Source organism: Tetranychus urticae, unplaced genomic scaffold (genome assembly GCF_039701765.1).
Source record: "Tetranychus urticae isolate SD_2017Ah unplaced genomic scaffold, NJAU_TeUrti_SD_1.0 Scaffold_4, whole genome shotgun sequence".
NCBI classification, from domain to species: Eukaryota; Metazoa; Arthropoda; class Arachnida; order Trombidiformes; family Tetranychidae; genus Tetranychus; species Tetranychus urticae.
Genome location: NW_028315836.1, coordinates 246,499 through 258,892, shown reverse-complemented (window position 1 = coordinate 258,892; position 12,394 = coordinate 246,499). Strand labels below are relative to the sequence as shown.

The 12,394-nt window shown below is 33.6% G+C and overlaps 3 protein-coding genes across 5 annotated transcripts in view; 2 read left to right on the top strand and 1 right to left on the bottom strand.

Moving 5' to 3' along the window:
- The first annotated feature begins 1,532 nt into the window (after positions 1 to 1,532).
- Positions 1,533 to 2,484, top strand: LOC149092904 (filamin-B-like). The gene has a single exon (XM_089269954.1). It carries the CDS (start codon positions 1,768 to 1,770, stop codon positions 2,353 to 2,355), a length of 588 nt encoding a protein of 195 aa, XP_089126080.1. The 5' UTR covers positions 1,533 to 1,767; the 3' UTR covers positions 2,356 to 2,484.
- A 1,511-nt stretch (positions 2,485 to 3,995) lies between these two features.
- On the top strand, positions 3,996 to 9,519 carry LOC149092903 (uncharacterized). Its single transcript, XM_089269946.1, has one exon. It carries the CDS (start codon positions 4,279 to 4,281, stop codon positions 9,406 to 9,408), a length of 5,130 nt encoding a protein of 1,709 aa, XP_089126072.1. The 5' UTR covers positions 3,996 to 4,278; the 3' UTR covers positions 9,409 to 9,519.
- Positions 9,520 to 10,571: 1,052 nt separating this feature from the next.
- Positions 10,572 to 12,394, bottom strand: part of LOC107363135 (uncharacterized) — a 31,021-nt gene continuing 29,198 nt past the window's right edge. For all 3 annotated transcript variants that reach the window (XM_089269948.1, XM_015930310.3, XM_089269949.1), the window contains one exon: positions 10,572 to 12,157. In XM_089269948.1, the coding sequence (XP_089126074.1) occupies positions 10,833 to 12,157 (1,325 nt within the window). In that variant the 3' untranslated portion in view covers positions 10,572 to 10,832. The remainder of the gene's footprint in view (positions 12,158 to 12,394) is intronic.

The following is a 12,394-nucleotide window of genomic DNA, read 5'->3' as shown; positions in this document are numbered from 1 at the left end:
TTGGTTCCTTTTTGTTCAACTGTGATTTAACTGATTGCTAAAATACAATTAGAGATTTGTTTGCCAGGAAAGTTGATGATTATTGAATAGAGTTAACAAGAGCAAACAATAACATTCACAATCAAGAGTTGATTAATTAATTAACTTACCACAGAAATTGCGTTAAATATAAAAAAAGCGAGTTTGCAGTTGTTCAAAAACTCGTTTCATTTCAACTCGAGTATAATAAATGATTGACTTTTTTTATGTAAAACTCTTGGAAGCAAAAGATTATTTGTAAACCTTGAAATGTTTTGGTGTCAAAATTATCATGATTTACGAGTTAACTTTGGTTTCCTCTTTGGCATCGGATTTTCAAATGAATTTACTTGTGACAAATTAAATAGTATCAATAAATCACACAAATATTAATGATTCAGGGAAGATGCAAGAAAAGATATTCCAAGAAAAATATTGAATATTGTTAGAAGATTTTCATGATTTCTGCTAAAATTTCGCTCAACAAAAGTTTACTCAAATTGAAACTTGTAATTAACGTCATCAACAAGCTCACACAACACCACGATCTGAATCCAGTGAAAAGTGAAGCGAGTTTAAACATTTTTATTCAGTTTAAATTGTCTCGGAAAAATTTAATTAAGAGACTTTGACATCAATTAATTAATCATAAAATGCAATGAAATTTGCGTTAACCACGGTTTCAGCTAATTAAAATAGTTTCAGTTTAATCTAATAATATGACTAGAGTAACTCAGCAACTCAATTGGTGTGAATTACATGAGATTCAAATGTAAACAAGGTCATCATGATATTGGAAACTTAACCTAAACTTTGAGTTTCAATTTCACTTGAATATCAATGTGTAGGCGAATAGTTCATTGATAGAGTAATAATGATTATCATGGAATACCATGGAAAGGCCTAAAATAAATTTCCAGCATTAACCTTCACAGTTGATGATCAGTTAATAAAGCATCAACATTAAACAAACTGTTCATTATTGACAGCTTATTAACATGTTTACATTGATTAAGAACTATTTTGACAACTTTTTCAAGTAAACGGATTCACTTGATGCTCAATACCTTTTATCAGTGTGTTTAATGAGAAATGTTGAGTATTTCAAAGTGTCAGTCATTAATACCAATTGATCAAATGTAAGGGTTGAAATATCAACAGAAGCTGCTGTAAAATTCAGAAGTTAATTAATGCTTTTCATTATTAAAATGCATTAATCTTTATTTGTCTTATTGAGTTGCTTCCTCAACTGTTTATAACAGCTTTGCATTGTTGAGATTATCATCATTATTCATTTCATTTTTTTCTTGAGACGATTAAGGAATCTTTGTTATTGAACAAGTTATTATCACCGGATTACATGGTTGGTGATTAGTGAGGATTTATTTTTAACATAAACTAGAGTTGATAGCATCAATGTTGTCCTACTCTTAACTAGTCTCCATTTCTGCTCATGTTGGAAATTATGGCGCAAGTATCATTCTCATGCAAGTAAAATTGGTGAAAATGAAGCCTGAAACATCGCCAAGATGATTCTTTTTCTGAAAGTAACCAGATTTGCAGTTTGTGCGATTTGTCAGTGCAAGTGAATGATTAACAGAAACGAGTTGGAAGAGAACGAGAAAAGACTGTAAATAAATAATCACAATATTTTCATCAATTCAACATTTAAAACCTCAACGTTCTAGCATTTGTTACATTTCATTTTGTTTACTGTGATTATAAAATCTTGTTGTTGCTCATTGAATAATGTTTAAAATAAATCCAAACGATTTGGTTGCCGTTGGTGCTGGTGTTGACCAAGCAATTACTGGTCAACCTGCAAAGTTCCTGATTCGTGGAGTAAAAGGGCTTCACGATTGGATACACTGTGACATTGATGGACCGGCTCAACCACCACTCGATCGCGAACTACTGGATGAGTCCAATTTAGAGATCACATATACTCCTCCACTTCCAGGTGAATATAAAGTCGTTGTCCAAATCGATAATAAGCACATCAAGGGAAGTCCTTATACAGTTGAAGTGATTGGTGAAAAGGATCCAAAGTTGGAAAAAGTATCCAGAATCGATGTGGCAGGCAAAGGTGTTACAATTGGCAAGAGCTGCATGCAAAATGAATTTTGGATCGATGGACGAAAGGCGAACATAACAGCGGGTCTAACTGTTCACATTAAAAACCCTCAACGAGCCTCAAGTCACTTGTCAATCACTGATATGGGCGATGGAACCTTTAAATGTGTTTATAAACCGACAGCTCCAGGCCTCTATATTGTTGATGTTAAAGTTGAAGGTGTTCATGTTCCTGGAAGTCCATTTTATGTGAGAATCACGTAAACGACTAGAAACTGGCCAATATATCGAATAAAAATGAGCGAAATTTATCCTTTTTTTGTGTCTCTTGTTTCAATCTGTAAATCAAAATTATTAAATGTAAAAAAGTAATCAATATTATTTTGAAAATGACGAGTTTGTGCATTTAATCATTACAACAAATAGTCTAGTTTTCACGATTCCAGAACCACTTACATTTATTGCTCTTTTGATTGCAATCAATAATCAATTTAAATTGCTCTAGTCGATACAAAACCATAAATTCAGTGTTTAGACGTTTAAATTTTCAATCAACTGAACAGAGCTTAAAATATGTTTATCGCAAAGAAAAGTGCAAAATGTTCTAGTTATTGAGAATGATTGCTAAATCTGTTTAAATTAATTGTTCAACTGATATATTTATGAGAATCACCTTGAATAATTAGGTGAACAATTATTTTTGTCTCCAAGAGTTCACATTTAGACTTTCAGTTGAGATGACAGTTGAAGGTTTAAAATTGGTTAACTCTTTCCCGGTGACTTCAAACTTGTTTTTGGATAAACAGACAATTACTTTTGTTGCTTTAAATAAATGGTAATAATTTGAGTTTCATTGGTTAGGATTACATGAAATTGAGTTGATCATTAAACCTCAGTTCTTATCATAAACATCAATTCATTTTTTTCTCACATCTGTATATCATAATAATGAGCTTATTTACTTATAATGATAATTACTATTACAATTTGATACACTTTTATAAACAATTGTACCAGAATGATATTTTTATGATCATGTAAATTGGCTTTTTGTTTGCATCAATAAAAGATGAATCAAAGTTATAAGCTAATCCGGTCTATTGAATGTGTTACAGTCAGAAAAATGTTGATTCCGTTTCGATTGACTTTTCCTAATGATTCAAATAACGATCTTGATTATTCCGTTGATGATGAACTAAGGTGATTTCAATATGGAACAAGAAGGATTAATTGATGCGTGATCAATGTTGCGGATTTGTTGACCCGACACTGAATCACTGAATATTGGGACTCATTTCTCGCACCATTTACACTAACCACAAACATTTACACCAATAGACACTAACGCTTTCAAGTTTGTATCCATGTAAAATACACCATCTATTGTTCAAATGTGATTAGTTCAGTATAGAGTAAGAGTTGAATTCCGAGAGAGAGAAACAGATTGTAGATTTTTTGGATTTGAGTGATAAAAATATGGTGAAAAAGCAGTATTTAGTGGAAATAAGTCGATAAGAATTGTCTAATTACTGAAAAGCGAAACATGATTAACAGCATTGTCTGAGATTTTGCTCTGTAAATGAAAATGGACTATGAATAAACAAAATAGTTCAATTACTCTGTGAGTCTACAGAGTAGCTCATTACCAGTGACTGTCTCAAATAAACTTGAAAATTGACTGTAAAATGAAACGGTTCCATTTTCGGATAAGATAATTTTAAAAGTATAATCTTCAATGTCTAATGAAAAGCATTGAATAAAAGGTGAGTTTAAAAAATGCTGATCTGGAAAAATAATTTTAATTTTCAGTAGCGTTGACAGTTTACCAGAAAATGGTTTGGTTATTAAGGCGCAAAATGTGACTTGGTTTGAATTCAAATTTTCATTTACATTATCCTTAGAGATGACTTGAAAGAGTCACAATTTGAAGGGGGAAAGACCTGGCTTCAATCTTCATTGGCAATCCAATGAAAGTTACATTTCACTTTTATCTTTCATTCTCTTAACCTCTGACAAATCTGTTAGATAAGCTTTAACTTAAAGCTTTTGTCTTTCTCAAATGTCATGTTATATTTTTTACATTGAATAGTCAACTTCTTTACTCTTTGACTTTTTGTATTTTCTTTTAGTTTTCTCTTTGTTAATAAAGCATGTAGTGATATTCCAAAGCAACTTAACATTAACATCATGATCGGGTTTACAATATCAAATATTTTTTGGATTATTTTTGTGTTAACATTCCATGGACAGTTAAGTACATCAGCTCAAGTCAACAAATCTTCGGTTTCACCAAATCAATCAACCAACTCATTCTCTGCTGGTCTTCCGAAAAGCAACCGTGAATACGATGTGAAATCTAGCCTTGCTCATATTGATCCAACTAGAGACATTGCCAGAGACAAGATAACCCCACAAAACGCAGATCGCCTTTATCAGTTTTTGAAAACTAAAGGAGTTAATTTAAGGGTATTCGATGCTTTGAATCAGTGCTTGGAAACACTTTCTTTCGAGCTTAAAAAACGTGATAAACTCGTTGAGCATTTAAAGGCTAAAGTTGAGAAAATATGGGTAACAAATCAACCACAATCAATCGAAACGACCCTTCGGGTCAATGGAAACGTTTATGTAAAAGGTAGCTTAATGGCAACTAAAATCCAGATAACATTACCTTTCAATAAGAATAAATTGTCCAGCCAAGTTTTTGAGAAACGCGTGGACCGAGCATGGAAGGAGGTGAAGGTGATTGAAGATCAAATCAAGAATCGTGTTGTCCGGAAAGATCGCGATAAGCAAATGATAAATGGAGATATTCATTTTCTGGGCCCGATAAAAGCTAATAGAGTTATTATCGAGTCAATTAAACCAACCACAATGATAAATGGAATCACTTTGAATGAGTTAAAGAACAATGTACTGCGCAAATCAGGCAACCAGAAAGTTACCGGCCATTGGACGTTTGAGTCCGGGCTTTATGTTGATGATTTAAAAGTAAATGGTCTTCTGTCTGGTATCAACATTTCAAACGTACTTCAAACCAATTCCGCCGTTGAACAAGTTATTACTGGTCGATTAAAGATTCACCATGGATCATTCAATTCACTTGCCTTCGAGTCAATTAATGATATAAATCGAGAAGAGCTAGTTTTAAAGTCACGTCTGCATCAGAAGATAACCGGTCCCAAACAGTTCACCAATGTTTCTTCAATGGCTAACATTAATCTTACAGGGAAATTAAATGGATACGATTGGAACCATCTGGTCAGACATTCAATCAATATTCACAGACCCTCTTCAATGATCTCCAGCCTTCAGTTTGATACTGCACCATCGATAAAAACATTGCAAGCTCGATCAGTGAACAATTTGATAATCGAAAATTTAAACCATGGATTAACACCAGAAGAATTGAACCATCTTTCAGGGTCTAAAACATTCAAATCACTGGCAGCATCTAGAGTTACTTTAAATGGAAAACTCAACAATCTTCAGTTTCCAAATGATTTGGTTACTTTACGAACTTTGAACAGCATGCCAACTATAGTTTTGGATGGTAATATCTCATTTGCTTCAAGTTTAACAATAGCTAAAATAAACGACATTGATATAAATCGTGATGTAGTGCGTCGAAGTGCAATGGAGCCTCAAGTTATCCATGGTACAAAAATTTTCGATAGTAGTATTAAAGTATCCAATATCATCTCAAAACAAACAAAGCTCAGACGCATCAACCTAAATGATGTTGAATCAATGATGTACGATCAATCAATTGTTAAAAGAAGCAACGTTGTCTATGAAGATACATTGTTTATTAATGGAAGTCTTCAAGTTGACGAGATAAACGGTATTCAAATTAACTCGTTATTAGACAGCTTATTCTCCAAATCAAGAGACCAAAAGATCAGTTGGGGCACACAATTCAATGGCTTGCTTTCTATTGAATCAGCACATACTAAAGAAATAAACGGACTCTCGATCCCAGATGATTTAGTCCAAGTCAACTCTGGTGTAACTGGCAAAAGAATTACCGGTCGTAAGATTTTTGAACATATAATTCTTGGTTCAGGAGATTTGCAAATGAAAGGCAAAATTTTGAATGGAAACCCTTGGAATTCTATAGCGGAAACAGTTATCAAAAATGGTCCTGATAATCGAAAAGAATGTTATGGGAAGAAGACATTTTCATCTATCGATGTAATGGGTAACATAATTGCTGAAAAAATTAATAATCTCGTTCTTAAACGAGATGTAATGTTAATTAATGAAAAACAAACTCTGAGTGGTAAATGGTATTTTGGCGATAATATCAAAATGAATCATATCTCTTTTACAAGTCTTAATGTAAGCACTATAAACAGCCTTTCGATCGATGATCAATTGAATCGTCTGGTACTGCATGATCAACCTTCCGTTACTTTGGAGAACAAAGATTTCCGAGGTGGCTTATTCGCTGATGATATTGTTCTGGATGGGAAAATAAATGGCGTCAATTTGACCAACATTGAATCGACTGTTGTTACACTAGACTCTCCTCAAGCTATTTATTCATCTTTAAGATTTGAAGATGAAGTAATATTCCATCATGCAATTAATACAAGATCTGTTAATGGACATGATCTTCACGTACATTTTAAAAACGATAAGACAAGATCTGCCGCTAGAAACTTGACGATCAATGGTAATGTCTTTGTCAACGGTTCAATTATCTGTGGTACTTTGAATAACAAATATGCTGAATATTTGAAAAATTATATTCACGTGTCAAAGTATGATAATCAATTTAACAGGCCTGTGGTAGTCAATTCAACAGTAACAGTCGATTATTTGACTATCGACGGCGAAGCTCAGCTAGATGGAATTCATCCTGAAGATTTAATTCGTCTCGACCAGCGTATTGAACTAGATGGCTCATTAACTATTAATGGCAATGCTCATGTTGATTCTCAGTTGATAGTTGGATCTGGTATCATCAACAATTGTTCTCTACAGGAGATTTTAAAGTCGAGCCGTCCTGATTATTCACAACGAATTAACATTCCAGACCCAATAAATTTTAGTGAATTAAATATTTTGGGTAATTTACGGTTAATCGATCAGACAATTAACCATGTAGATATTGACCATGTTGAATCCCAGACGATTAGAGGCTCAGATGAGCAAAGTTTAAATGCATTGATTACCTTCGATGATGATATTCAAGTGGATGAGTTATATACATCAGATAAAATTAATGGAATCGATATTATGTCAATTTATGAAGACAGCGTAAAAAAATCAGCTCCGTTTCAAAAAATTACTGGGAAAAAAGTGTTCAAAGCGCTGCAAATAAAAAATGGAGATGTTCTCTTCAAAGGAAACTTAATTGTTGCAGGCTTGGTTAATAACTTCAATTTAACCAAGCTTAATAATGAAATCATCAAGCCATCAGATTCTCACCATGTTATAAGAGGTCGTAAAATATTTTACTCTGACAAACCAATCGTTTTGACCAATGTAAAAACGCCTGTCTTAGCTCAAGTCAATTTTAGTGACATCGTGTTATCTTATATGAATGAAACTATAACAACATCTACAAATTTCACGCAGCCAATAACGGTTGAATCGCTTGAGATACGCAGACACCAAACTCGTTCACCAAATACCGAATCTCTCAGCGATACAGTGAAAGTTGAATTCAAGGATCCTGTTACAGTTGAAAAGTTAATTGTGAAACAAATAAATGGCATTCCAATTGAAAAATTTGCTTCTACTACTGGATCATCCATTCTTAAAGGAAATTATTCAATTACAGGCAGAGTATATATTCGGGGCAATTTGGTCACGGGCCCACAATCATATATCAACGAAACCGATTTAACTATATTATCACATGACTTAGTCAATATGAAAGAAGCTGCTACAGCTGCTAAACTTTTAAGAGAGATTCGAATTCGAAATGAAAGCCAACAAGGATTCAGTGCAGCAGCCAAACTCGAAAAGGCAGTGGAAAAGGTTGGATCCACCGTGGAAAGCCAAATATTGGAAATACAAAGAATTTCAAGATCAATTGGTGAACCACGGTTGAAATATGAATATTTTGATTACGTTGATAATTTCAACGAATTCGATATCGATGCTGACCATATTGACAATATTTTAATTTCTCGTGATTATCGTTTGGAAGGAGATCAGTTTAGTTCATCTCCTCACAGCATACAATCTGATTTATGGTTTGGTCGATCCATTTACTTGTGGTTTGCTGATCGAACTGACTCATGTGTTCGGAGGACCTTCAGTTTTGACATTCTGGGAATTAAAAAATTGAAGGAACGATTAACCAATCGAATGGGCCAAGATTTTCCTCCTGTAATTTTTTCTATGAACAATCATTCAATCAGTCTTTCAGCCTGGAGTAACTCATCTTCACAAGAATGTGATAAAAAGCATCTCAGTTCTGGTCCAGAATACTCTCACATCATAATAGGATATACGAATGGGTCAAATCTGAATGACTCTTTCTATGCTCAAGATTCTTATGATATCATCCCGGTGCAGATTTTTTCTGATATCAAATATTTCATCGATTCTCAACAAATCTATGCAGTTACACTGCAACCTGAGTTGAATTCTGATGCCTCAGTTTTGGTTTATCGTTGTACTTCAAGGCAATTTCACGAACCTTCCAACTGTGAGCAAATTGGTTCAATCAAGAGCTCTAGAGTAGTTTCAATCGAATTATTTTATTCTACTATTTTCCGAACTACGCTATTAACTGTTTTAGAAAAGCCTCTTAACTGTTCATTCCAACCAGCAATATTTTACTATGCATGGAGCTCTAAAGAGCAACGATTTGTTCATCACGGTTCTATATTTGCTTCAAGCCCGACTGAGATGTCTTTCATTGAAGTTGTCCCGAGCAAGAAAGTTTACCTTATAGTTGCCAACACTTTAGAGGCTGGTTTTTGTTCCAAAGACAAAATCCAAATGCATAATTCAAGTTCTATGGTTAATGTTTACATGCTAAGCAATAGTGATTCTTTACTTATTCAAGCTGAACTGAGACAATCTTTCCCCTTAAATGTTATCTCGATGAGTTCTTTCAAGTTAGGACCTGGTCAAGTTTATCTCGTCTTTTCTAGTAAATCATCTGGTAAACTGTACTTTTATCGATATCATGAAGGCAAAGAATTTGTGCAAATCCAAACTCAAGACAATAGAGATGGTGAAATTGTCCAGTGCTTTTGGTTTTCATCACAAGAATTAATCATGTTAACTACAACTACGAATAAAGAAAAGGCTAAAGTGTATAAGGCATTCATAAGTGGTTTAAATAGTTTTTAATTTTTCTTAATTTGTCAACTAAAACTTTAAATTTATTCTAAAATTATTTTTGTTTTAAAATTTTTTACAGATTTGATCCTAATAAATTAAATTTATTTAATACAATTCAAATCTAGTTTTGTGTTTTGTTTTCTGAAAGATGTTTCGTCTAATTAGAAAATTCAAGTGAGAAGAAGGAAAAGCGAACTTTTTTGTGGTTCATTTGATAATTGTCGCAGTCTTAACGACAAAGACAGAGGCTTTGACTAGAAAATTCATTAAATTCAAATCTTTGAACTTGGGATCAAGCAGAGACTCAACAGAATTATTCCAGTCATATTGCCATTGCAAAATAATTGAGAGAATTCCCAAATTTAGAATTAAGTTTAAGTGGTTTCTCAAAGCCTGAAAGTGGCTTTCTTTTGGTGGAAAGGTGCTAGAAAGCATTTCAGCTCCTCCCATTCATGAGCTATTCAGTGAAATATTTATAACCCTAGAATTCACTTAAACTGAAGATTTGTATCAATACCATGTGAGTGTAATAACGAAAAGCACCAATTTTCTAAATATGGCGATAAATTGCGCCTTACTGATCTCAATAATTTAGATCTGAGATCTCATTCGATTTCATGAGTTTCTTGATTGATATTTGATTGTATCTTAATCTCTCTCCAATAAGGATCATTGAAAATTTAGAGTTCCTGATTTACATCTGTAAGTGAATGTATAACTTCAACACACTTGATGGAATAAAAGGCAGAATTCTTGTAATATACATTCTCTTACAAGGGAAGGTGCCTAAGTGGTACGGTTCGATTCGGGAAATTTTATGATAAATCGATAGAAATGTGTGAAAAAACATGTCTGGTGAAATTTTAGGACTTGCAAATTTTCGCTTCAATTTTTATTCTATTTTAAAGTCTAATCAGACCCATTGAAATAAGCTGAAAATGGCAAAAACAAAGACATTTCATAAAAAAGCAAACAAAAAGAATGTTGTTCACAGCTTCATAATGGTCATTTTTCATGGGCAAAGTTGACTTAAAGCATTGAAAACTTGAATAAAAATTGAAGCGAAAATTTGCAAGTCCTAAAATTTCACCTGACATGTTTTTGCACACATTTCTATCGATTTATCATAAAATTTCCCGAATCCGACCGTACCACTTAGGCACCTTCCCTTGTTAGATGAAATGTTTCGTTTAATTAATTTATGACAGGTTAAGGTTTTAAAATTGTCAAGGCAACTATGGACAATTAATTTACACGATATTGACAGAGTTATGATTAGATAAATTTTCATTGACGGTAACATAAAATTATGCTGCATCAGTCGATCGATCCAGTAACGGACTACAAGTCGTTTCCTTAAATTTTGAGCAACAACATACAATTATGTCGAATTCAGGCAAATAATTTCAATCTTTCCTGCAAACATAAATAATCTATGAATTCTTCCTAGGAGTTGATATGATTGGCATTGGTATCTTGGATGAATTACACTTAAGTTGTGAGCAGTTTATCACAGAATCATTTGGTTTACCATCAAATTCAGCTTCTAAGTTGATAGACTCACTACTGTTTACAATTTTACAAGGCATAGCACGTTCAACACGCGATTGATATTGATTAACAAGGTTTTCCATCTTTTTCAAAATATCGTTATGTAAATTAAGTTGATCTTCTGATTTCTTGAGATTTTCTCCAGTATTTTTTCCATCTAATTCATGGTTCTGGTGGCTATCATTATTGTTATTGTTATTGTCACTATCACCCAAAGACTTAGTTTCAACAGTTATTTGTGGATTCAGTTTAGTTGAACTATTAACAGACTGACCACCATTAGTGATTTTCACCAATGTATTTAATGGAACTCGACTAGGGGACGAATCACTGCTTCTTGACCTTAGACTAGGCCTGGGTCGAGTACCAAATCTAAGAGGAGATCGACTAGATTCACAAGGCTTAAATAAATCTGGATCCAACATTGGCCTGTTACGTGATTTAAAAGTCCATGTTCTTATGGCTTCAGAATTTTCGGAATTTTGTCGATATAATTTACTGTTAGCAGATGATACATATCCAAAGCGATCTGCTCGACATGATCCAAGAGAAACTGATTCAGGCAAGCTGCTACGGGGAGTATTGAGTGAATATCGACCAACAGAACCACGAACAAATGGTGATGCATTGGTGTTGCTATTTCCAACAGCTGTTTTATTTGTTCCTGGATGGTCTGATAATGGAGTTCGGGAAGATTGAGATGATGATCGACTCCTGGGAAGAGAAGCATAATAATTACGACCCCTTTCAAAACATGAGACCGGAGTTTCCTTAACATCTGAGATATTTCGTTTTGTATTCATCGTTTTGCGATTGGGTGATGATGATATCGAATGAGCAGCTCGAGCTCTTCCATTAATAGGATTATTCCAGCTCATTTTAGAGTTAACCTGAGTTAGATCTTCACTACTTCGCGATTTATTTACATCTTGATCACTTCCAATATCCTGATTATTTGATCCTTTGTCACCATATCCTCGGGAAGACATTTTTTGCTCAGAGCGTCGATAACGACAGTTACGCTGGAAGGGCGATGAAAGAGTTGATCCATCCAATCTACCTGCAATGCCATTTGATTTGACAGTTTTATTAGTTAATTCTTTGCTTTCTAAAGTAAAATCGTCACCAGCCCAGGAAGGTTTTTGCGTACCAAGCAGGTCACTTGTTTTCATTATTTTCCTTGGTGAGCATTTGCGTGTTCTGCCACCTATTGATGTTAAAAGAGAGCAAAACATTTTAAAAATTAGTGAAATGTTTGAAAGATTCAACGTTTGATGAAAAATCAATTCTACTAGAGTAACTTGAACTCAATTGTAATCATATATTGATTTATAAATTTGCTATTCCTTGAACTCAATTGAAATCCATGCCAATACAAGTAAAACAATTAAATTTCCTAAATGTTCCACTTTCTCTTGTTCCAATTATCCTTCTGTTATTTTAT

Coding starts and splice junctions, on each gene's coding strand:
- LOC149092904 (XM_089269954.1), top strand. CDS start 1,768: ATGTTTAAAATAAATCCAAACGATTTGGTTGCCGTTGGTGCTGGTGTT.
- LOC149092903 (XM_089269946.1), top strand. CDS start 4,279: ATGATCGGGTTTACAATATCAAATATTTTTTGGATTATTTTTGTGTTA.